We start from the raw sequence: 22,433 nt of genomic DNA on the forward strand, positions 1-22,433 counted from the left end.
TCGCGCACCTCTTCTTGGCTCTGAGAGCCATTTTTGAAGTCTGTCTTCAGCTCTTTTCATTTTTCTTTTGATTGAACTAAATTCTAAATGATAGCCATTCTTTTAATGACTCATTTGTTCTTCAAAAAAGGCTTTATCTAAACTATTTTACCTTCAGGAGGACACCGCTCCTCTGGGGACTCACCAACTCCGGAAATCGGCCGCTCCTCTCCACGGTGGCTCTCTGCTCCGACGTGCAGGTAAGGCCTTCTTCTTTTTTCTCCAATCATTTTCCTTCTTCCCTTTTCACTGTTATTCTTACTTTCTCTTTTGGGTGCCATCTTCTGTCTCTTCTCTGTAACTTTATCTTTCTCTTCCTGTATTTTATGTTTATTGAGCTCTGTTTTTTCAAACTTTTCTTTTCTTTTCTCTGGAGAGGGCTGGTTCCACTCGACCAGCCACTACTCCATCATGTGACTCCCTCCTGTAACCTCATTCTTAATAATCGGCGGATAGGTCTATAATTTCCTTTTTAAATGTGATATCAGGAGGAAATCAGAACTCGACCCAGTCCTCATCAAGGGCTCAGTAGTGATGAGAGTCAAGAACTTCACATTCCTGGGGGCCAACATGTCGATGTAATCACAAAGAAAGCTCGCCAGGGCCTATAGTTTGTGAGGAGATTCAGTTTGTCACCAAAGACTTGAAAACTCCTACAGGTGCACTGTGGGGAGCATTCTGGGTGGTTGCATCACTGTCTGGTACGGAGGTGCCAACGCTAAGGACAAGGAAAGCTTCAGAGGGTTGTTAACTCGGCCTGCGGCATCACAGGCACCAGTTTCCATCAAGGATGTTTACATGTGATGTCTTAAAAAAGCAGCCTCTATCCTCAAGGACCCCCCACCTCCCCTCCACCCAGCCCATTCCATCTTCACTCTGCTACCGGAGAAAAGGTCGAGGAGCCTGAAGGCGAGCACTCAGCGGCACAAGGACAGCTTCTCCCCCACTGCCATCAGATTCCTGAATGATCAATGAACCACAGAGCCTGCCTCACTTTGACTTTTTCTTGCATTATTTTATAACGTGTTTATATGAAAATTTGCACTGTGACATTGCCGCAAAACAACGAAATTTGTGACATGTTCATGACGAATCCTGAATCTGATTTTACTCAGATTGAGTAATCCCTCTATCTGGATCACCTCCACTGTGGTTAACAGATAGATCTCCAGGTGAATCAGTCATCCATTTCTTGGGCAAACTCAATCTGCAGATGTTTCCATGCTACCTGCTGGCTGGGATTTCTCTTCCTTTCCCTTTTTCTCTTGTTTTCTCTATAAAGCAGGCTCCGATATACTGGCGGTTCCGACATCGTTGAGGTGCCAACTCTTCCCTGTCCATGGTGACCTCATCCATTTTCGTCCATGCGGCTTCTTGTGGTGTTCCCTTTGACTGCCACGGAATCGCTGGCCGTGACAGTTGAGAGCAAACACGCCGGGGTGGGGGGGTGGGGGGGGATTGCGGGAGGCATAAATGGGTTGGAATGAAGATCACTTCGTAGGAAAAACCTTCAGAATTACCCCTCAAGTATCTCCTCAACAAAAATGAGCACTCAGCAAAGCAAACAAGATGTCTGCTTCCTGGAAAAAAAAGGGGGTTGGGGATTATGAGAGACAACTGCAAGATGAACACAAAGATAATTTCAGATTTGCTCGATCAAGCTGGAGAAACATTGACCTTTATTGAATTTAGCGTGTTTAATCGCATCATGATGCTGACTCATTGCGTTAGTTCAACTGACCTAAAAATGTTTTGCCGCTGATTTTAGTTTGCACTCGGCATCTGATGCCTCCCGTGTTGGTGTCCAACAATGGTCAGCTGGCACTGATGGATTCCAGTTGCCCTGATATCACTTTTCCACGTTTGCAATGCCCTGCTGAAACCTTTCACTGTGTTCGTCACCGACGGCACCATGATCGGCCAGGAAGGAGCCCAAGTGCGAATGCGGAAAATGGAGACGTTTCACACTTCCTGGTTTTGTATGTTTGAAGTAAACTTAAAATATGACAAGAAATCACAAAAATAGGTTATATCTAACCCAAAATCCATAAAACACACCCAAAGATGTTCAGGAAGGAAGATCATCCAGTGTAATGGCTGTGCCATTCTGGCACAAAAGGAGGCTACATAACCTCCCATGTCCACACCAGATCCTCCTCTGCCATTTCCTCCCATCACCAGACACACGTTCCCCTCTCCTCTCTCTGCAAGGACAGCTCCCTCCGTGACTCCCTCATCCGCTCCTCCCTCCCCACCAATTGTCCCCTTGATACGTAATCCCTGTGACTGCAGGAGATGCCCCACTTGAACCCACACCTCCTCCCTCACCACCATTCGGAGCCCCAGACAATCCTTCCGAGGGAAGCAACATTTCACTTGTGAATCTGCAGGGGTCGTCTACTGCATCTGGTGCTCCCGCTGCGGACGCCGATTGGGAGATTGCTTTGTTGATTACCATGGCTCTGTCTGCCACAATTGCCTGGATCTCCCAGTGGCCACCAATTTTAATTCCCCACCCCATTCCTTGGCGACATGTCTATCCGTGGTCTCATGCACTGCCAGACTGAAACCACCCGCACATTGGAGAAACACCTCATCTTCTGTCTGGGACATCAACTTCTCCAGTTTCTATTGAACCCTCCTCCTCCTTCCTCTTCCCCAGTCTCCTTTCCCCCAGCTCTGTCCCTCTTCCCTTTTCCCTCTGTCTCCTTTCACAGAGCCAAAATCAAGCAGTCTTCAGTCTTTATTCTGACACCTTCTTGTTCTTTGCTTATTTCTTGAGGAAGGGCTGCCCAAAATGTCAGTGATATACCTTTACCTCCTGTGGACGCTGCAAGACTGGCTGAGTTCCTCGAGCATCTCTGTTTTTACTGCAATCACAGTATCTGCAAACCTTCGTGTTTCACACCAGATCCAAACAGAACAATACATTTAGAAAAGCTTTGAATTTTTATTGTCTCCATTTGTGGCTTTTTGGACAAACGAATCATCCTGGTGCCACACTGCTGCCAAGCCTTTGAGCTTGTCGGTTCATAATTCAGGGTGCATAAAACTCAATCTTAACTAATTGTTGGAAAGGATGTTGCCACATGAAATAAAAACCCCAAAACCATCCAGAAATTGATGGTTCTTTGACAAAGGGTTGCAGTAAGGAAGGTTCATCTCCCTGCTCGTTCTCCTGATGTGGCGGATCATTTCCGCAGTCTCCTGGGCCCGCCTGGTTTCACTGGTGCCACGGTTTTGCTGGCATAACACGAAGTATCTTTACCTCTTGCCTTTATGTTTCACATGATCACAATGTTAGGAGCAGAAGGAGGCCCCATCGAGTCTGCTCCCCCATTCTAATCATGAGCTGATCCATCCTCCCACTCAGCCCCACTCCCCAGCTTTCTCCCCGTAATCAAATACCAGTCAATCTCTGCCTAAAGACATTCAATTACCTCATTTTACAACCGCCTGTGGCAACAAATTCCACAGACACACGATCCTCTAACTAAACTTTTCCCTCATCTCTCTTTTCACTTGATGTCCTTTTATCTTGAAGTTGTGCACCCTGATCCTAGACTCCCTGGCCATGGGAAACATCCTTTCTACATCTACTCTGTCGGCTTTCAAAATGCCTCTATGAGGTCCCCCCTCATCCTTATGCACTCCGAGTACAGACCAAGAGCCAATCGGTCCTCATATATTAACCCTTTCAGTCCAGGTACCACAAACCCATCTATTCCATAATCCAAATCATTTTTATACAACGTATAAAGTGGCCCCAACACCGACCCCTAAGGAAAACTATGGTAATCAACCTGAATAGGATCCCTTTATTCGCACTCTCTGTTTCCCGCCGACCCGCCTGTGCTCTACCCGAGCTGGTATCCTTCCTGTAATTCCATGGGCTCCCATCTTGTTCAGCAGCCTCATGTGTGGCGCCTTGTCGAAGGCCTTTTGAAAGTCCAAATACACAACATCCCCTGCTTCTCTTCTGTCTATCTTGATTGTTATCTCCTCAAATATTTGCAATAGATTTGTCATATTTACCACTGGGGTCCCCCCCAAGACTGTCCCACCTCAAGGCTGGAAGATGCAGATGTCTTGATGTGCAGCTACAACACCAAACCTGCTCTACATTCTAAGGCACAGCCCCCATGTGATCAGCCCCATTGCCAGGGTAGTTCATTGTGGACCATCTCAAAAATACACTGCAATAACTGGAAGGGACTAGTCTGCAACCACTTCTTAAAACTGTGAACAAACAGAACAAGGAGTTAAACAGAATGGACCCTTTCCATCCAGCACATATTATCATTAAATCTAAACTTTAATTTTAGACGTACAGACAGTCCATTTCGGCCCACGAGCCTGTGGCGACCAAATATCCCAATGAACCTACAGCCCTTGGTACGTTTTGAAGGATGGGCGGAAACCCACGGAGACACAGGGAGAACGTACAAACTCCTTGCAGACAGCGCCGGATTCAAACTCTGGTCACTGGCGCTGCAACAACGTTGTGCTGACCGCGACATTAACCGCGTCTTTGACCCACTCCCATCGGGAGGAAGGTACAGGTGCATCAAAATCAGGACCGCGCGGCAGGGTAATAGCTTCTTCCCACAGGCTGTGAGATCGATGAACGGTATCCTGTAACTGATAAATCAGCCCTAAGTATTTATATATATTTATTTTAAATAATGTTTTCATGTGCATATGTGGTTATTATGTGCTGTGCATTGCATGTGTATGTGTGCGCGCAGTGGTCCAGAGAAACACTGTTTTGTCTAGTTATATAACTACAGTCAGGAGATAACAACTTGGATATTTGCCAATCTGAACTGGACCCATTTGTCTGCATTTACCCCCTTTGAAGCTTCCAATTCATGTGCAAGTCCTCATGCAACTTCCTTTCGAGGGATTTTACTTAGGAACTTGTATTTGACAGGAAGTTGCCGCAGGAACATTCTACCTGCCGAACCGGGGACGGGGCGGAAGTGGGAGGCGTACGGATGAAACGGGGCGGAAGTGGTTGGCGAATGGCTGAAACGGGCCGGAAATGGTCGGACGGACCATTTTCGCCGCTGCAATCAGAAGGGGGAGAGGAAAATGGCGGAGTGAAGAGCGAGGTGGTCTCGCTGCAGGTAATTGGGGTGGGCGGAGTGCGGAGGTCGGGGCGAGGAACAGCACGCGGGGCGGTGGGGAAGGGAAGCTCGCGGAGCCGGGCCTGTGGCTGAGGCGGGGCAGGGCGGCCGGGGGAGGTGGTGCTGGGCTACTAGGGGCAGGGGTCACCGGGGAACGGGGTTACTCGGGGCAGGGGTCACCGGGGGACGGGGTTACTCGGGGCAGGGGTCACCGGGGGACGGGGTTACTCGGGGCAGGGGTCACCGGGGAACGGGGTTACTCGGGGCAGGGGTCACCGGGGGACGGGGTTACTCGGGGCAGGGGTCACCGGGGAACGGGGTTACTCGGGGCAGGGGTCACCGGGGAACGGGGTTACTCGGGGCAGGGGTCACCGGGGGACGGGGTTACTCGGGGCAGGGGTCACCGGGGAACGGGGTTACTCGGGGCAGGGGTCACCGGGGAACGGGGTTACTCGGGGCAGGGGTCACCGGGGAACGGGGTTACTCGGGGCAGGGGTCACCGGGGAACGGGGTTACTCGGGGCAGGGGTCACCGGGGGACGGGGTTACTCGGGGCAGGGGTCACCGGGGGACGGGGTTACTCGGGGCAGGGGTTTCTCGGGGCAGGGGTCACCGGGGAACGGGGTTACTCGGGGCAGGGGTCACCGGGGAACGGGGTTACTCGGGGCAGGGGTCACCATGGAACGGGGTTACTCGGGGCAGGGGTCACCGGGGAACGGGGTTACTCAGAGCAGGTGTCACCGGGGAACAGGGTTACTTGGGGCAGGGGTTGCCAGAGAATAGGGTTATTTAGGCTGGGATGACTTGGGAATCAGGTTACTAGGGACAGGGGTCACTGATGTGTGGGGTCACTGGGGAACAGGGTTATTTGGGGCACGGGTCACAGAGAATGGGGTTACTAGGGACAGAGGGGGGGATGGGGTTAATAGGTCCGGTGCCATCGGGGAACAGGGTTACTTGTGGCACGGGTCATAGAGAATTGGGTTACTAGAGGCAGGGGGTCACCGGACAATGTGGTTACTGGGGACAGAGTTTTCTTTAGAACAGGGTTATTTGGACAGGAATTGGGATGGGGAATGTGATCAGTCAAGGTGTTACTGCTGGTACTGGGGACACAAGAAGCTCAGGGTTAGGGCTAGAGAATGTGGTTCGGAAAAGTGAACGGGAGAAGGATGATGGGAGGTCAGAATGTAGTGGGGGGTAAGCAGGAGATGTGGAAATTTGTGATGAAAGGAATTGTTAGAAGAGAGAATGCTGGGGAAGGTGGAGGGCTATGGAGTGAAGGGGAGTAGCTGGGATGTGTAACATGTAATGAAGGGAAGGGTTAGGAAAGTTGTGGGAAAGAAGGTGAACCGAATGTGTTGGAAATAAAAGAGTAGATGTGGGAATGGGGAAATGGAGGCAGGATATCTACTGCAGATGGAGCAATGGAAAATTAAGTTGGGAGCACAAGAGGGTAGGAAAAGAAGGCTGGGAAGAGGGAGACCTGTGTAACCTGGAAAAGGTAGAGGATTGGGAAATGCTGGAGAGTAGTGGGGTTGCTGGTGTTCGGGGTTAGGGTGGGGACGGAGACTCAAAGATTAGGCCTGCGATTGCATCCCAATCCTGCAAATGGTGGATATCAGACTTAGAATAGTGTACTTAAATTGACAAATTCCACCCAACAGCCTCAATAGTTCAGGCAACTTCAATTGACCAGACATCTAGGTGTGGGCTATGACGTTTCCCAATGTGTCTTTGTGTAAGTTTTTTTTGAACTGCTCATTTGAAAAGCATCAAGACGTGTCATTGAGGACCCCTTCCACCCTGCTCAAAGCATCTTTCAGCCTCTCCTGTCGCCGACGAGATGCAGGAGTAACTGCCAGCAAAACCAGGCTGAGGAACAGCTTCTTCCCACGGGCAGTGAGTATGATGATCGACCAAAGGAACTGCTCACTCAAACCATCCGATAAACAATATTTTTTTGTTTTTAACACTCCCCACCATCAAGAACATCTACAGCAGTGGTTCTCAACATTTTTCTTTCCACTCACATACCACTTTAACTATTCTCTATGTCAACTGACAGAAAAATTCTTCAATGAGTTAAAGAAAATAATAAGGAGATTTTTATGGAGAGGGGGGAAACCGAGGATAGCACTAGACAAATTAACAGAATGGTATAAACAAGGAGGCTTACAATTGCCAAACTTCAAAAATTATTATAGAGCCGCACAATTAAGGTACCTATCAGATTTTTATCAAACAAGGGAAAAACCAGACTGGACGAGACTAGAATTAGATAAAATAGGGGAAAAGATACCTGAACACATATTATATAAATGGGACGAAAAATTGGTACAACATAGAACTTCTCCAGTATTACACCATCTCCTCAATATATGGAAGAAGATTCATGTAGAAAGAAATAAAATAAATTACCAAATACCAAAACTAATATTGACGCAAAATAAGCTACTCCCTTTTACAATAGACAACCTTGCGTTTAGAAAATGGGAAAAAAAAGGGATTAAAAGAATAGAAAATTGTTTTTCAGGAAGTAGATTCTTATCCTTTGAACAAATGAGAGATAAGTACAATATAACGGGAGATACAGCGCTGGCATATTACCAACTGAGATCCTACTTGAAAGATAAATTAGGAAGCAACTTGAGTTTACCAGAGGGAAGTAACCTTGAATATGTGATTACAGATACAATGTTAATCAAAAGATTTATAAAAAATATGTATATTAAACTGCAAGAAAAGGAAAATGAGGAAACAAATGGTAAAACTAAACAAAAATGGGAACAAGATTTAAATATAAAGATAAAAAAGGAAACATGGGAGAAGTTATGCTCTGGAACGATGAGAAATACAATAAATACGAGGCTGCGTATGATACAATATAATTGGTTACACAGACTATACATTACACCGCAAAAGTTAAATAAATGGGACCCAACAGTATCTGATAGATGTTTTCGATGTAAAAAAGAAAGGGGAACAACAATTCATGCAATCTGGACATGTGAGAGAGTAGAAAAATTTTGGGATGATCTCAATCAGATATTAAATAAAATAACAGAAAACAATATACCAAAGAATCCAGAGATCTTTCTCCTAAGTAACATAAAAAATAAAGAATTTGGAATTGACTTGGAGGATGCACAAAAAAGATTTGTTAAGATAGCCCTAGCTGTAGCAAAAAAATGTATTATGTCAACCTGGAAATTGGAAGATAATTTGAAAATACAACAATGGTATATAGAAATGAATAAATGTATTCCATTAGAAAAAATAACATATAGTTTAAGAAATAATATTGAAATATTCGAACAAGTATGGGAGCCTTACATTAAATACAATAGCGAAAACCTACCGGGAACAAACATTACCTAAGTTGATGGAAGGAGAAGAGAAGAAAAAAATGGACTCAGTAGAATTTCTGGTGTATTTTTGTTGAATGACAACATTGTCTAACTGAATTAATGCAACCTAGATTGTATAACTAAAATGGATGAGAGGGGGGAGGGATGGGGGGGTGGCTTGGGAGGAGGGAGGGGGGAGGGAGAAAAAGTCACTGTAAATGTGTGGAAAAGAAAAAGTGTATATCATGGCTATTGTGATTTATGGTGTGAAAAATAAAAAATTAAAAAAAAAAAAAAAACTATTCTCTATGTGATTAGGAAGGGATTGCTTAAGGTGGGACGTGAGTGGGAAAGGGTGATTACACTCTAAGTAATCCCTATGCCATAAATGCTCTGTGATTAGTAAGGTATTGTGAGAAGGAAGGGAAGGTTGAGAACCACTGCTCCTGACCCAATTGTTACTGAAATATTTTGCTTGAGAAAAATTGTCATTGGCCCATTTCCTTTGGAGTTCTGAAACCGTGCACATAACAAGTCAATGAGGGACGATTAAAACAGTGGTTTTCAAACTTTTTCTTCCCACCCACATACCACCCTAAACAATCCCTTACTAATTGCAGAGCACCAATGGCATCGGGAATACTTAAAGTGGGATGTGAGTGAAAAGAAAAAGATTGAGAACCACTGATCTACAGGTAATGCTGCCGTCAGAGAGCGGTAGCAACCATCAAGGATCCACATCACACACACTCTGTTCTCGCTGCTGCCATCAGGAAAGAGGTATCGGTGTCACAAGACTTGCACCACCAGGTTCAGGAACAGCTGTTACCCCTCCACTATCAGGGACTCATTTAAGGAGTCTTAAAATTTTTTTTATTGATTTTTATTCTCTTTGTATTGCACAGTCAGTTTGTTTACATGTATACGTTGTATCTAAGTGATAATCCTGCTTGGCCCGCAGGAAAAAGAATCTCAGGGTTGTATGTGATGTCATGTATGTACTCTTACAATAAATCTGAAATATTAATGCTTGTCTTGCATATGTCTTGTTTGTATGTATGTGTGTTTTGCCTCGTTGTGCGTCTGTGTGTTTTTAACCGAGGACCAGAGAACACTGTTTGGTCGGGTTGTACTTGAGCAATCAGATGACAATAAACTTGACTTGCTACATTAAAGTTTCTTTCTGAATGAACAGTTCAAGACTTTAACAGCAACCCTTCTCTTGGGCTTGCAGCTGTTGAATACTTTGCCCTCTCACCAGTGACCCAGGATGTGGCATGAAGCTCGGAAGCACGAGCGCAAACTGCGCGGGATGATGGTCGATTACAAGAAGCGTGCAGAGCGGCGCAGAGAGTACTACGAAAAGATTGTGAGTTCGTTGTGACGTTCACCATTCTGATTTGGGTTTTCTATGGTTAATTTGTGCAAAATTTTTTTTTTTAAATTTTGTTGATTAACTGTTTACAGCATGTTATTAACTTTACGGTGCTTTGGATTACAGAAAAAAGACCCAGCGCAGTTCTTGCAGGTTCATGGTCGATCGTGCAAAATCCACCTGGACTCAGCCGTGGCCCTTGCTGCAGAAAGCCCCCTCAACATGTAAGTGTGCTTTATACTCATTTCTGTTTCCATAACGTCCTTTGTTGTCAGTCTTTTTCTCTTCACGTGTTGCATTTAGGTTCACCGGGACACTGTGTTCCCCATTGCGTTCCAAAGGAATCCAGTGATTAATGGCAGGAAAACCTGCAAAGATAAGATCAAAAGATGCACAAATCACTTCCTTTTGATTTCAGGCTCTGAGCAACGTCCTAAATGTTGTGCAGCCCCAACATTATTTGTGTTGTGGCGGCGCATATATTTGTAGTGGCGAACTGGCTCCACTTGTTGCGCATGGCAAAGGTTAGGTCCTTCTCTTCCAGAACAGACCGCAAGTATTCATTCGCGTTTACGTCAGCGTAACGTGAGTTCTGGGTTGAAGCAGCAGGACTCCATAGGGCCTTAAAGGCTGCAATGTGAAACCTGAAGTAAACTAGTTGTGCTTCATCCGCGGCAAAGATGCCGTCACGGGTCCTTCTCTTCCAGTACAGACTGGAAGTACACATACGTCCTTATGTCAGCATGACATGAGTTCTGGGACGCAAGCAGCGGGCTCCAGAGGGCCTTAAAGGCTGCAGTGCGAAACTCGGAGTAAACTAGTTGTGCTTAACGAGCTCACAGCTGTCTCAGTTCTTCTCGCTGCGCTCGCGCACACGACTACAGTGTCGTACTTCAAGGACTTGCAGGCTAGGCTCAGTGACCTGCTTAATGCACAGTCAACCGCGTTGTGATTGAAATCACAAACCTGGAGAGGGTTACAGCTTTTATGAGCAATTTGTCATAAATATATAATTCCTTTGCTAAAGTACGTGAGATGGGTGATTTTAGTCATTGCCAATAGAAAGGTAGACTTTATTGCACATTCCATTGACAGATGTGCATTGCGCTCTCCTTATTGTCAGTGGGTCTAAACCCTAGAAGGACATAGAAGAGAGGAAAATAACGGAGGAGTTCCCAACGTCAACACTGACCACTTTTTTAAAGCGCTCTCGTAGGAGCAAGAGCCACTTGCTCAGCTGTATAAGATGGAGCAAGAGTTAGAACTTTAATAAAAGAAGAGGGGGCTTTATTTGCTGTCGCAGCATCACCTGAGAGCAAAAGAGAAAGAACGTCCTTTGTTTGCTTCAGGTTTTCAAGATTTCTGCCGGTCCGAAAGGAATTTTGCATTCCAAGGGGACTGGTTGTGTAATCATTGTATTTTCCCATTCTGGAGTCCAGTCTCACTGATTGCTTGCATTTTCTAGGATGCCCTGGCAGGGTGATACAAATAACATGATTGATCGGTTTGACGTCCGTGCGCATCTGGATTACATTCCAGAGTACGCTCCACCCTTCCTCAGTGCTCTGTGAGTATCCTCCCCAGAAACAATGGCAGTGGGGGGTGGGTGATGGCAGGATGAGAGTTGTACTGACTCCGTGTATTGGATGATTGGAATCTGTAGCCTCCTGTAGGAAGCTGAGGCAATGCAGAAAAAGTTAACCCTGAGGCACCCAGACTGATGTTTGCTGGTACTAACTCCCATTAGCTGGGTTCAAGGCTGTCCCTGGGTGCTGCCTGCTTGGTGTCTGCACCTTGTCCCTGTGACTGGGTGGGATTTCTCCCATTTCCCAAAGGCTTGGCGGTTGGTGGGTCATTGGCCACTCTAAATTGCCCTGAGGGTTCAAGATGGCTCTGTGAGCTGGCATAATTTTGATGGGCTGAATGGTCTACTGAGGAAATGCTGAAAGGCAAAAAAATGGAGAGATCCAAGGTAGGATTTTGATTTTGATCAGCGCAGACTTGATGGCAGAATCATCTCGTTTATATCATCTGTGTGTTTAAGTTAATGCACATCGTTGGAAGGTTCACTAAATTCCATCTTAAAGCGAACAATTACACCAGGCAGGCAGGACAATCTCCTGTGGGCTATTTATGCAGACACACTGTCTGGAATGGACCCAAGCATAAATTAAGCTCAGCTGATCTGGTTTCATGAAAAGCGTGGATTGAAATGTTCAGATGAGCACATGAAGGGGGGTTGGCTTAGAACAGAGATGCAGGGGAATTTCTTCAGCCAGAGGGTCGTAAATCTGTGGATTTTGTTGCCACAGGTGGTTGCGGAGACCAGGTCGTTGGGTGTATTGAAGGCAGAGATTGACAGGTTCTTGATTAGCCAGAGCACCAAAGGTTATGGGGAGAAAGCTGGGCAGGGGGGCAGAGTGGGAAAATGGATCAGCTCGCAATTAAATGGCTGGGCAGACTCGATTGGCTGAATGGCCTATTTTGCTCCAATGCCTTATGGTGGATGACTCCAGCTGGACAGGGCAATACGTGAGAACAGCAAGTGTTGGAAAGGGCATGCTTCAGTGGCAGTGAAACACGTGCTTGATAAAACACTCGTGGTTGAAGTGTAGGGTGGCACCTTGGGCAAGAGGGCTTCTGATTTTGATGAGAAGGTCAGAGTCTGACTTTATAGGTGGGGGGAGGAGTGTGGGGCTGAGAGATTTCTGTCTTCCATGTTATTTCAGCCATCTGTACCAGCTCCCAAGCAATCCCATTCCTCCACTAATGTTTTCTGCCACCCATTCTCCTCACATCCCCACCAACTCATCCTTTGCCAAAAGACTATGCATAGACATTTAAATTCGCAACCCACGTAGGGGTGGGATCTGGGACTAAGCGGTTACTGGAGGTGTGAGGCAGCAGATCTGGGGAGGTTCAAAATGAATGTGTATTCACCAGAGAAAAGGACCTCGGTGAAGACGAGGTCAGATTAGGACAAGCTTGTCTGCTGGATCATGTTGAAATTAGGAAAGAGAAAGTGCTTGGATCTTCTTAAAAGCATAAGCATTAAGTCCTCAGGACTGAATGAGATATATCCCAGGTTACTGTGAGAAAGGAGGAAAGAGATAGCTGGGGTGATGGTGATGACGTTTGCATCCTCCTTGGCCATAGGGGAGGATTGACGAACGGCAAGTGTGGAGCCCTTGTTTAAAAAAGGTGATAGGGAGAATTCTGGGAATTATAGACCAGTGAGTGGGCAGACATCAGTGGTGGGCAAACTATTGCAGAGGATTCTCAAAGACAGGATTTATGAGCATTTGGAAAAATACAGTCTTCTCAGAGATAGTCAGTTAGTGGACGGCCGTGCCTCACAAGACTAATTGAGATTTTTGAGGAGGTAACAAGAAATTGATGAGGGTAGAGCAGTAGAAGTGGTGTATATGGATTTTAGTAAGGCATTTGATAGTGTCCCCCCCACAAGAGACACATTCAGAAAATCGAGAGGCATGGGATCCATGGAACCTCAACTGTGTGAATTCAGAATTGGTTTACCTGGAGAAAGCAGAGAGCGATACTCATCAGTGTGGAGGAACAGAGGGACTCTGTTTAACTTTGCAAATCTCTGGTGAGATCACCCTTGGAATATTGTGTTCAGTTTTGGTCATCTCATTATATAAAGGATGTGGAAACTATGGAGTGGGGGCAGAGGAGATTTACTAGGATGTTGCCTGGATTGGAAAATAAGTCATGAGGCAAAGTTAGCAGAGCTAAGGCTTTTATCTTTGGAACGAAGAAGAATGAAAGGTGACTTAATGCAGGTCTGCAAGATTCTGAAATAAAGTAGACCGTCAGCACCTTTTTCCCAGGGTAGGAATAACGAACACCAGAGTACAAAGTGAAGGGAGGATAGTTTGGGGGAGGCATCAGGGGTAAGTTTTTTTCTACACAAGAGAGTTGTGGGTGCCTCGACTGCATTGCCAGGGGTGGTGGAGGCTGGAACAATGGGGGCATTTAAGAGAATCTTAGACAGACGCATTGATGGGAGAAAAATAGAGGTTTATTTTTTAGTAGGAATATGCAATGGTCAGCACAACATCGAGGGTTGAAGGGCAGAGACTGTGCTGCAGTGTTCTATGATCTACGAGCCATGGCACTCAGAAAAGACAGAATGCCTTTTGCCTTGTTCACCTGCAGTTGGTAATATATCTTCCAGGTTAATAACCTGGTACATTTAACTCAAAATTAGAAGTAAACACAGCCTTCACTGTTTTTATATATTTTCCTTTCTTTTTAACCTTTAAAGAATAGCCATAAGTATCCTGGTCACTAAAGAATGCTTTGTCAGAAACTATTTATTGCACTGTCTGTAATGTTCAGGTTTGTATAGCAGGACAAGGAATGTCTACTGTGGAGTTGCAAGATACAAAACAATGCTCCTTTTGTCTGTTGGTCTGGACTCCTCCCCCTCCCAGTCTTTAATTCAGACGCCTTCCTGCTCTTTGTTTATACCTTGAAGAAGGGCTCTCGCCCAAAACATCAATAATCTATCTTTACCTCCTATGGTCGCTGCGAGTCCAGCCCAGATCCTCCAGCATTTACTGTGTGTTTTTACTACAATCTCCGCGTCTGTAGACTTTTGCGTTTCACTTTTTTTCCCCCAGAAAACAAAGGAGGCAGAATGCAGAGTTTGGGGTGGGGTGGGGGTGGAACTTCAACAAATCCAGTTGATTTCTAAAATTGGAATGTGTTTTTTGCGGAATTATCCTGGAGAAAATGAATAATCTGAAGAAATAAGAACACGTTTGGAGGATCTTGGAACTATTTGCAGCACCTATGTTTTTAATCTCTAAGTAGAACGTGTTGGTCAAATAGTGTACTTACACTGAACAAACTTCACTTGCATGAATATATAAAAACAAAGATTACATTTGCTCTAGGTGTGGAATAAAATGGAATCCAGTGACTCGGTCACTAATTTGCACAAGCTTGTTTGGAGAGTTGCAAACCCAGATAAAGCTTTTATTAATGTAACCACTTAAGTGTTGGATGAACAAATCCAGCACCCATGGGGATTGGTCAATGCCAGACATGTGTATTTTCCGGTTGCTTGAGACTTACACTTACAATGCCCTAACTAATACACTTGCATTGAGAATAAACAGTTTAAAAAGACAAAAATACTATGCTGTACTTACACTGAACAAACCTCACTTCCATGAATATTTTCAATCACATTCTTTGAAAACATTTCACCGTCGCTGCATTTTCAGGTTCCTCCCCCTCCACGGAGCCACCCAAAAGACGAACAATAACATCACAGATAATTTCCCCCCCCCCCCCCCCCCCCCAAGTTTACAGATAAAGCCTCTGACTGGGGCCACTCTTACAAGCAGGGATAAGGAGATTCTTGAAGAGAGTCGCTCCAACAGCGAGCGGCATCATCCTGGGCGATGCCATTACTGTTTCACACAACTTTATTCAAACAGCTGCTATAAGCAAAGCACAACCAAGGTTGGCTAAATATTTGTTTTCATCTTCACCAAAAGTTTATGTTTTTACTTTAGAGAACATTTACTTTTACAATTATAGACTTATATATTTTTTACCAATTAATTTATTCTTTTTTATTTTAACTTTTTAAATTCATTTTCCTCAATTTTTTTGCCAGTTACTGGAGGCTGCTGGTAACTTGAATTCCGGATACCAAGGTTTTACTGTACAGGTAGAAAGTTTTGGAATAGAAGGAAGCCATTGGCCGTTGTCTATGCTAACTGAAGAAAATCGAGTTGAATCCTACCTTCCAGCTCTCGCACCAGAACTTTGGTTATTGTACCTCAAGTGCTCGTGTGTGTTCTTTTCAAACTTTCCCTGTCTCCTTATTGTACAAAGAGCCATTGGAACATGACATTAAACTTTATTTTCCTGCATTCAGCTCCCCAGAATATGACAACGATGAACGAAAATGCAATTACGAGCGATACCGGGGTCTGGTTCAGAACGATTTTGCAGGCAGTAAGTGTTGACATGTTCATTCGGAGATCTGTTACTGAATTTATAATAGCAAGACTTTTCTCTGCAATAGATCAATTAGTGAAGTCCATGATCTAAAGAGGCCCAGTCTGTACACCCTTTTAGTTCTTCTCTCAGCCTGATCAATCCTTCTTGCAGCTTCTGCTGCATTTTGTCATGGCAGTCTTGGGAAGAGTAAACTTGTTCTGCTTTTTAAAGGCTTGAAATAAACGTGGCATGCAGTTAGTAATGCATGGTAATTGCAGTTTTCTGCAGTTAAAGTGTCGCTGACTTAGGAAAACCAACAAGGAATGAGTGGGTTAGCAAGAAGTTATTCAGTCCCTCAAGTCTGTTCTGGACACCTGTGACTAGTGGTGTGCTTCAGGGATTGGTGCTGGGACCATTGTTGTTTGTCATCTATATCAATGACCTGGTAAATTGGATCAGCAAATTTGCAGATGACACTAAGATTAAGGCATTGTAGACATCGAGAAGGTTTTCAACGCTTGCAGAGAGATCTGGACCAGCTAGAAAAAAAGGCTGAAAAATGGCAGATGGAATTTAATGCAGACAAGTGTGAGGTGTTGCATTTTGGAAGGACAAACCAAGAAAGGACATACATGGTAAATGGTCGGCCACTGAGGAGTGTGGTAGAACAGAGGGATCTGGAAATACAGATACTGAGTGGTGCCACAGGTAGATAGGGTTGTTAAGAGGACTTGAGGCCAAATTTGGAGCATTGTGCAGTTCTGGTCACTTAACTACAGGAAAGATATCAATAAGATAGAAAGAGTGCAGAGAAGGTTTACTAGGATGTTGCCCAGACTTCAGGAACTGTTAACCATTTAAACAGGTTAGAACTTTATTCCCTGGAGCGTAGAAGAATGAGGGGAGATTTGATAGAGGCCTTTAAAATTATGAGGGGTATAGACAGAGTAAATGTAGCTAGACTTTTTCAACTGAGGGTAGGTGAGATGCAAGCCAGAGGACATGGGTTAAGGATGAAAGGGAAAAGGTTTAGGGGGAACTTCTTCACACAGAGAGTGGTGGGAGTGTGGAACGAGCTGAAGTGGTGAATGCAGGTTTAGTTTTAACACTTAAGAAGAATTTGGACAGATAAGTGGATGGGAGAGGTATGGAGGGCTTTGGACTGGGTGCAGGTCAGAGGGGCAAAGCAGAAAAATGGATCGGCACAGACTAGAAAGGCCTTGTTTCTGTGCTGTAATATTCTATTTGATTAGATGGGTGGTCTATGTCACCTCCAGTCGGAGCGTTGACCCATCATTAGTCCTGGTGCGTCAAACTCTCTTCCCTCATGGAGCTGGTGATTTAATTTCTGCTTACTGGCATTGATTCCCTCTGTTCCTTTGTGTTGCAGTTGCCGAGGAGCAGTGTCTGTACCAGATCTACATCGACGAGCTGTACGGGGGCATGCAGAAACCCAACGAAGATGAGAAAAAGAAGTATGTGCAGAATCCGGGGGAGGGAGGGAGGGTAGAAGAATGGAACACCGAGTAGCTATGTATTGTCTTTTGTTTGTGTTGTTGCCCAGACTCTCTGAAGCTTTAGTGGCCGAGTGGACCCAGGTTTGTGCTGAGTGAGTTGACGTTAACCAGGCCTATCAGAGTTCTCCCTGATGGCCTTTTGAATTGGGGAGCAAGGGTGGGGAAGGGAAATTTTGCAATGTTTCTATCTCTGATTGTTATCTTGTAACAGTTGACAAGGTGCCCAGCTGCACCCTCCTGACCTCAGATAAAAAAAAACATTTCTTGCTCACTACCTGTTAGCCGAGAGAGCCCACGTAAGGCTGCACCTTCAGGAAGTGTAAAAACAGGAAGAAGAAACGGGTTCTCCCCGACTTACAATTGTAATTGGGACTGAAAGATCAGTCGTATCTCGAAATGGACGCAAGTCAGAATTTTGCCCGCACGTGTGGAGTACCAAAGTCTTAAAGAAAATCTTTTCATCAAATGTTGGATTGGACAAACTATGGCAGGGACACAGGGCATGTAAGAGCCAAAATGTGCATACTTACTTTATTAGTCGGTGTCCCTGGACCATGGGCTGTGCACGGCCATCTTGATTCCTGTGCACACGCGCGAGTCTTCAGTTGGCGCATGCACGGTGAGTTCTCACGTATTGAAATTCAGTTGGAGCATGTGCAAGGAGTGCCCTGGCGATATTGAATTTGCGCACTTAACTCGCGCATGCTCCAACCGAAGATTCGTGCATGTGCACAGGAATCAAGATGGCTACGGACCCCAGGACACCAACTAACGAAGCACATTTTGGCTCTTACACGCCGTTTAGCCCTGTTGCAGTTTGTAAATTACAACATAAACCACGTAAATTTTATATTTTTCTTGTATATAAGTTTTAAAAATTAAGTCGTATGTGCGGATGGACGCGAGTCGCATAGGTGGCAAGTTGGGAGTACCTGTACACGAAAGTGCTGGAGAAACTCAGCAGGTCACGCAGCAGCCATAGAAAATAAAAAGAATCAAAGGGCTCAGGCCAAAATGACGACTGCCTTTTACTGCATTGATAAATAATTTTGCCATGTTAGAAGGAAAAATAGTTAGTCTGACACATTATTTAAATGGTTAAAAATTGTAGCATGCTGTTGTTCAGAAAAACCTCATTTGTTCAGCAATCACAAAAAAGGTTAGTTTGCAGGTACAGCAGGTAATCAGGAAGGCAAATGGGATGATGGCTTTAATTGCGAGATGGATTGAACTTGCAATTGTTCAGCGTGCTGGTGAGGCTGTACCTGGAGGACTGTGGGCAGTTCTTGTCTCACTTGAGGAAGGATATACTGCCTTTGGAGGTGATGCAGAGGCGGTTCACCAGGTCGATTCCAAAAATGAGGTAGTGGTGGTGGGTGGTTAGCATCTGAAAAGAGCTTGGGTAACCTGGGCCTATACTTGTTGGAGTTTAGAAGGATGCAGGGTGACCTGAGGGGGGAACGTGCCAGCGACCCAGGTTCAAATCCGAGGAGTTTGCCTGCTCTCCCCGTGCCCATGTGGGTTTCCTCCAGGTGCTCCGGTTTCCTCCCATGTTCCAAAGGTATGGGTTAGTAGTAAAATCGTCACATGGATGTATTCGGCTCATGGGCCTGCTACCATGCTGTATCTCTAAATTAAAAAAAAATATTAAAAACAAAGAACACCATTCAATGTGAGGATCTCCAGATCCTTTTGTACTGCAAGAGAATCATTCTGTGTAAATAATTGATCTTTTCATCCTTCCTGTTATTGCATGGACAAATCAATCAATTGAACAAATATCCCACTGAATGACTTGCCCTTTATCCACCTTGTCCCCAACAGGTTAGCAGAAAAGAAAGCATCGATTGGGTACACTTACGACGACTGCTCAGTAACTACAGAGGAGAAGGCAGAGGAGAGGGATGAAGAGGACGAGGATGACTCGGACGAGAAGAGTGATTCAGATGAAGAGATCCCAGACATAGGTGAGCTGTGCTGTGCATCAGGAAACTGGCCCTCCAGAACAACGAAGAGGACCAGTGAGCATTGAAACTGAAAGGAAAGCTGGTGGTGGCGGGGGTGGGGGGGGGGGGGGTGCGGGGGGAATCCCAGATGGGATTAAAAATGTGATGTTTATTGTTACAAATTAAATTGACCAGATGGATAGATTTGAGAAATTTAATTAAGTTGTAAACCCAATTTTTAAAAATGAGAAGCTTCAGGAACTCAACAGGTCAGGCAGCATCCATGGGGAAGAAGCAACAGAGGGGCCACGAGGCAGAAGATGGGGGGGGGGGGGGGAAGGTGTTGGAGTGTAGTGGGAGGAGGGGGGGAAGGTTGGAGAGAAAAAGGTGGAAATCTGAAATAGCAGTTGTGTTTGGAAAGAAAAAAAGCTGGTAAATAAATCATTAAGATGGAGAACTTCAAAGAACTTGGCTCCAATAGCATGGGTAGACATAAAAGTCGGTGATGAGTTGCTCATTAACCTGCAATGAATTTAAAGGAAAGTGAATATTCCATGTAGTTTTAGCAAGCATCATATGATGTAAATTAGCTGAGGCATTGATATTACTTTCGGGTAAGTTTGGGGGCTGCACGGTTACCGTAGTGGCTAGTGTGATGCGATTGTAGCGCAATTGACGGGGTTCGAGTCCAGCGCTGCTGTAAGAAGTTTGTACGTTCTCCCCATGTCCCACCTTTCAAAGCGTATGGGGTTTGTAGGTTAATTTGTATGTCATGGGGTTAAATGGCTGGAATCGGCTTCCATCATACTGGAAATAAAATTTTAAAATTTAAATATCAGGAAGACTTGTGAAGTTAGTTTTTTTACGTTGTGAAACATGGCAGGCAATTTGAAATGGAATTTACATCCCATCGAGGGCATCCAAAGTCTTGTACAGGTGCGTGTGCAGGTGAACGGCTTAAAGGCTTCTTTTATGTTTTCGAGGGTGAATGGTTTGTTCCTCAGATACTACCATGGGGTTGCTCCTGTCCTGCTGCACAGACAGAGGGGTTCAATACACCGAAGTGCTGGAGATATTCAGCAGGTCCCTCAGAGTTCTTCACGTATCAAAAATAACCAATATTTCAGGCCTGAGCCCATTGTCAAGGTATGATCAGAGGGGACTTGGTTTCGATGTCTCATGTGAAAGAGTGCTTCACTCCACTGAAGTGATAGTCTTCATGTTCTAGGCAAGAGTGTTACCCTCATAACAAGGTGACTTAGACAGTAACAGTGAAGAATACGGAGATTTTTTAATTTACTTTCCAGGTGCTCCTGGTTTAGGCTGTGGACCTAGATAAGATGAACTGCCAGTAGGAGAGGTTCAGTAGGCTGAAAGATCATTCCCTTTTATCTGCATTCTACATTACTGTTGATAACCGAGTGCCTGCTGGGGAGGTCATTTCTTGGTAATTAGAAGGGCCTTGTGCCTGCTCATCAGAGTGGGAACGGGGACAGTTGGGAACAGGGACAGAGGCAGTTCACACAGTTGTCCTTAATAAAGAACTAAGAACGTAGGTTGATTTTGGCCTTCCAATTGTCTAAATTTAGACATACATACAGCTAGTGGCATAGCTAGGGGTGGGGGGGTGGCTCTGATGCCATAGTCACCATCCCCCATCCAGCTCTGACGCCGCTGCCCATCCCCACTCCTAACGCTGCAGCCACCCCTGCTCTGCTGCCGCCCCCGACTCCACTGCTACCCCTTGTTCCTCTGCCACTCCGCCGCCACCACCCTCCCGTTCTGCCACCACCACCGCCACCCATTCCCTGCTGCCAGCTCTGACATTGCCAAAAAAAATCAGCGCGGCCCGCCATTCAACATCTGGTATGTGTCTTTTTTATTTGCTCGCTCCCCCTAACTTTGGAGCCTGGCTACGCCACTGCACACAGCGTGATAACAGGCCCTTCTGGCCCATGAGTCCGTGTCGCCCAATTACACCCCTGGTCTGTTTGAAGGGTGGGAGGGTTGGATCGTTCAGATTGGTGGATCATTGGGATCTTTTCTGGAGAAGGTCTGACCTGAACTGGAGGGGGATCCCTGGAACTGGCAGGCAGGGTTTAAACTACTTTGGCGGGGTGCATGGGGGTGGAAATCAGAGTGCGAGAGCAGAAATGAGGGACAAAAGCATGATGCTAGGTGATCTGAGTTGGTGAGGAAGGACAGGCAGGGGACAAAACATAAAGGGAGCCAGTTAGAGGGTTTGAAACATGTCTATTTCAACGCTAGGAGTAATGGGGATAAATTTAAGAGCATGGATTAGTATGCAGATCTATGATATTGTGGCTGTTACTGAAACTTGGCTGGAGGAAGGGCAAGATTGGCTGATGCAGGTGTTTTAAAAAAGAATAGGATGAGAGGTAGAAAGAAGGGGGTTGGTGGAAGAGTAGCATTTCTGGTCAGGCTATAGAAAGGGAAGAAGGAGGCTGCAGAGGGAGTGTCCGCTGCGTCAGTGTGGGTGGAAGTCAGAAATAGGAAGGGAGCAATCACCGTGCTGGGAGTCATCTATAGGCCTCCAAATAACCCTTGGGACACCAAGAAGCAGATAAGCAGGAAGATTTTGGAATGATGCAGGAAGTACAGGGTTGTAGTTATGGGTGATTTTGACTTCCCTAATATTGACTGGCACCTACTGACTGCAAGAGGGATAGATGGGGCTGAATTTGTCAATTGTGTAACAGAGGTATGTGGACTGGCTGATGAGAGGAGAGACCCTACTGGTTCTGGGGAATGAACATGGTCAGGTTGGGAGCATTTCGGTGAGAATGACCACAACTTCCTTAGCTTCAACATAGCTATGGAAAAGGATAAAAACAGTCAAACTGAGTAAGTGTTTAACTGGGGAAGGGCTAATTATGAAGGGATGAGGCAGGAATTAGTGAGAATAAATAGGAAACATGTTTAAGGGTGAAAGCACAGAAGTAATGTGGAGGAAGTTTAGGGACCAATTGATCAGGGGTCAAGATAGGTTTGTCCCACTGGGACAAGGAAAAGATGATAGGAAAAGGGAATTGGTTGACGAAATAGGTGAGGCAAGAGGAAGAAGGAAGCATACAT

At 45.4% G+C, this 22,433-nt stretch overlaps 1 protein-coding gene across 4 annotated transcripts in view; it reads left to right on the top strand.

The window, feature by feature from the left end:
• Window positions 1-5,057: 5,057 nt before the first annotated feature.
• Window positions 5,058-22,433, top strand: part of clasrp (CLK4-associating serine/arginine rich protein) — a 59,447-nt gene continuing 42,071 nt past the window's right edge. The window contains exons 1-8 of one of the 4 annotated variants that reach the window (XR_011348212.1): window positions 5,058-5,168; window positions 6,941-7,069; window positions 9,752-9,886; window positions 10,019-10,116; window positions 11,358-11,459; window positions 15,810-15,889; window positions 17,265-17,349; window positions 19,216-19,358. Coding sequence is in view for 3 of the 4 variants with exons in the window: in XM_069909250.1 (XP_069765351.1) it covers window positions 9,788-9,886; window positions 10,019-10,116; window positions 11,358-11,459; window positions 15,810-15,889; window positions 17,265-17,349; window positions 19,216-19,358 (607 nt within the window). In the remaining variant the exon portion in view is untranslated. The remainder of the gene's footprint in view (window positions 5,169-6,940; window positions 7,070-9,751; window positions 9,887-10,018; window positions 10,117-11,357; window positions 11,460-15,809; window positions 15,890-17,264; window positions 17,350-19,215; window positions 19,359-22,433) is intronic. The other 3 variants (XM_069909250.1, XM_069909252.1, XM_069909251.1) reach the window with 3 other exon arrangements.

Source organism: Narcine bancroftii, chromosome 13 (genome assembly GCF_036971445.1).
Source record: "Narcine bancroftii isolate sNarBan1 chromosome 13, sNarBan1.hap1, whole genome shotgun sequence".
In the NCBI taxonomy this organism is placed as follows: Eukaryota; Metazoa; Chordata; class Chondrichthyes; order Torpediniformes; family Narcinidae; genus Narcine; species Narcine bancroftii.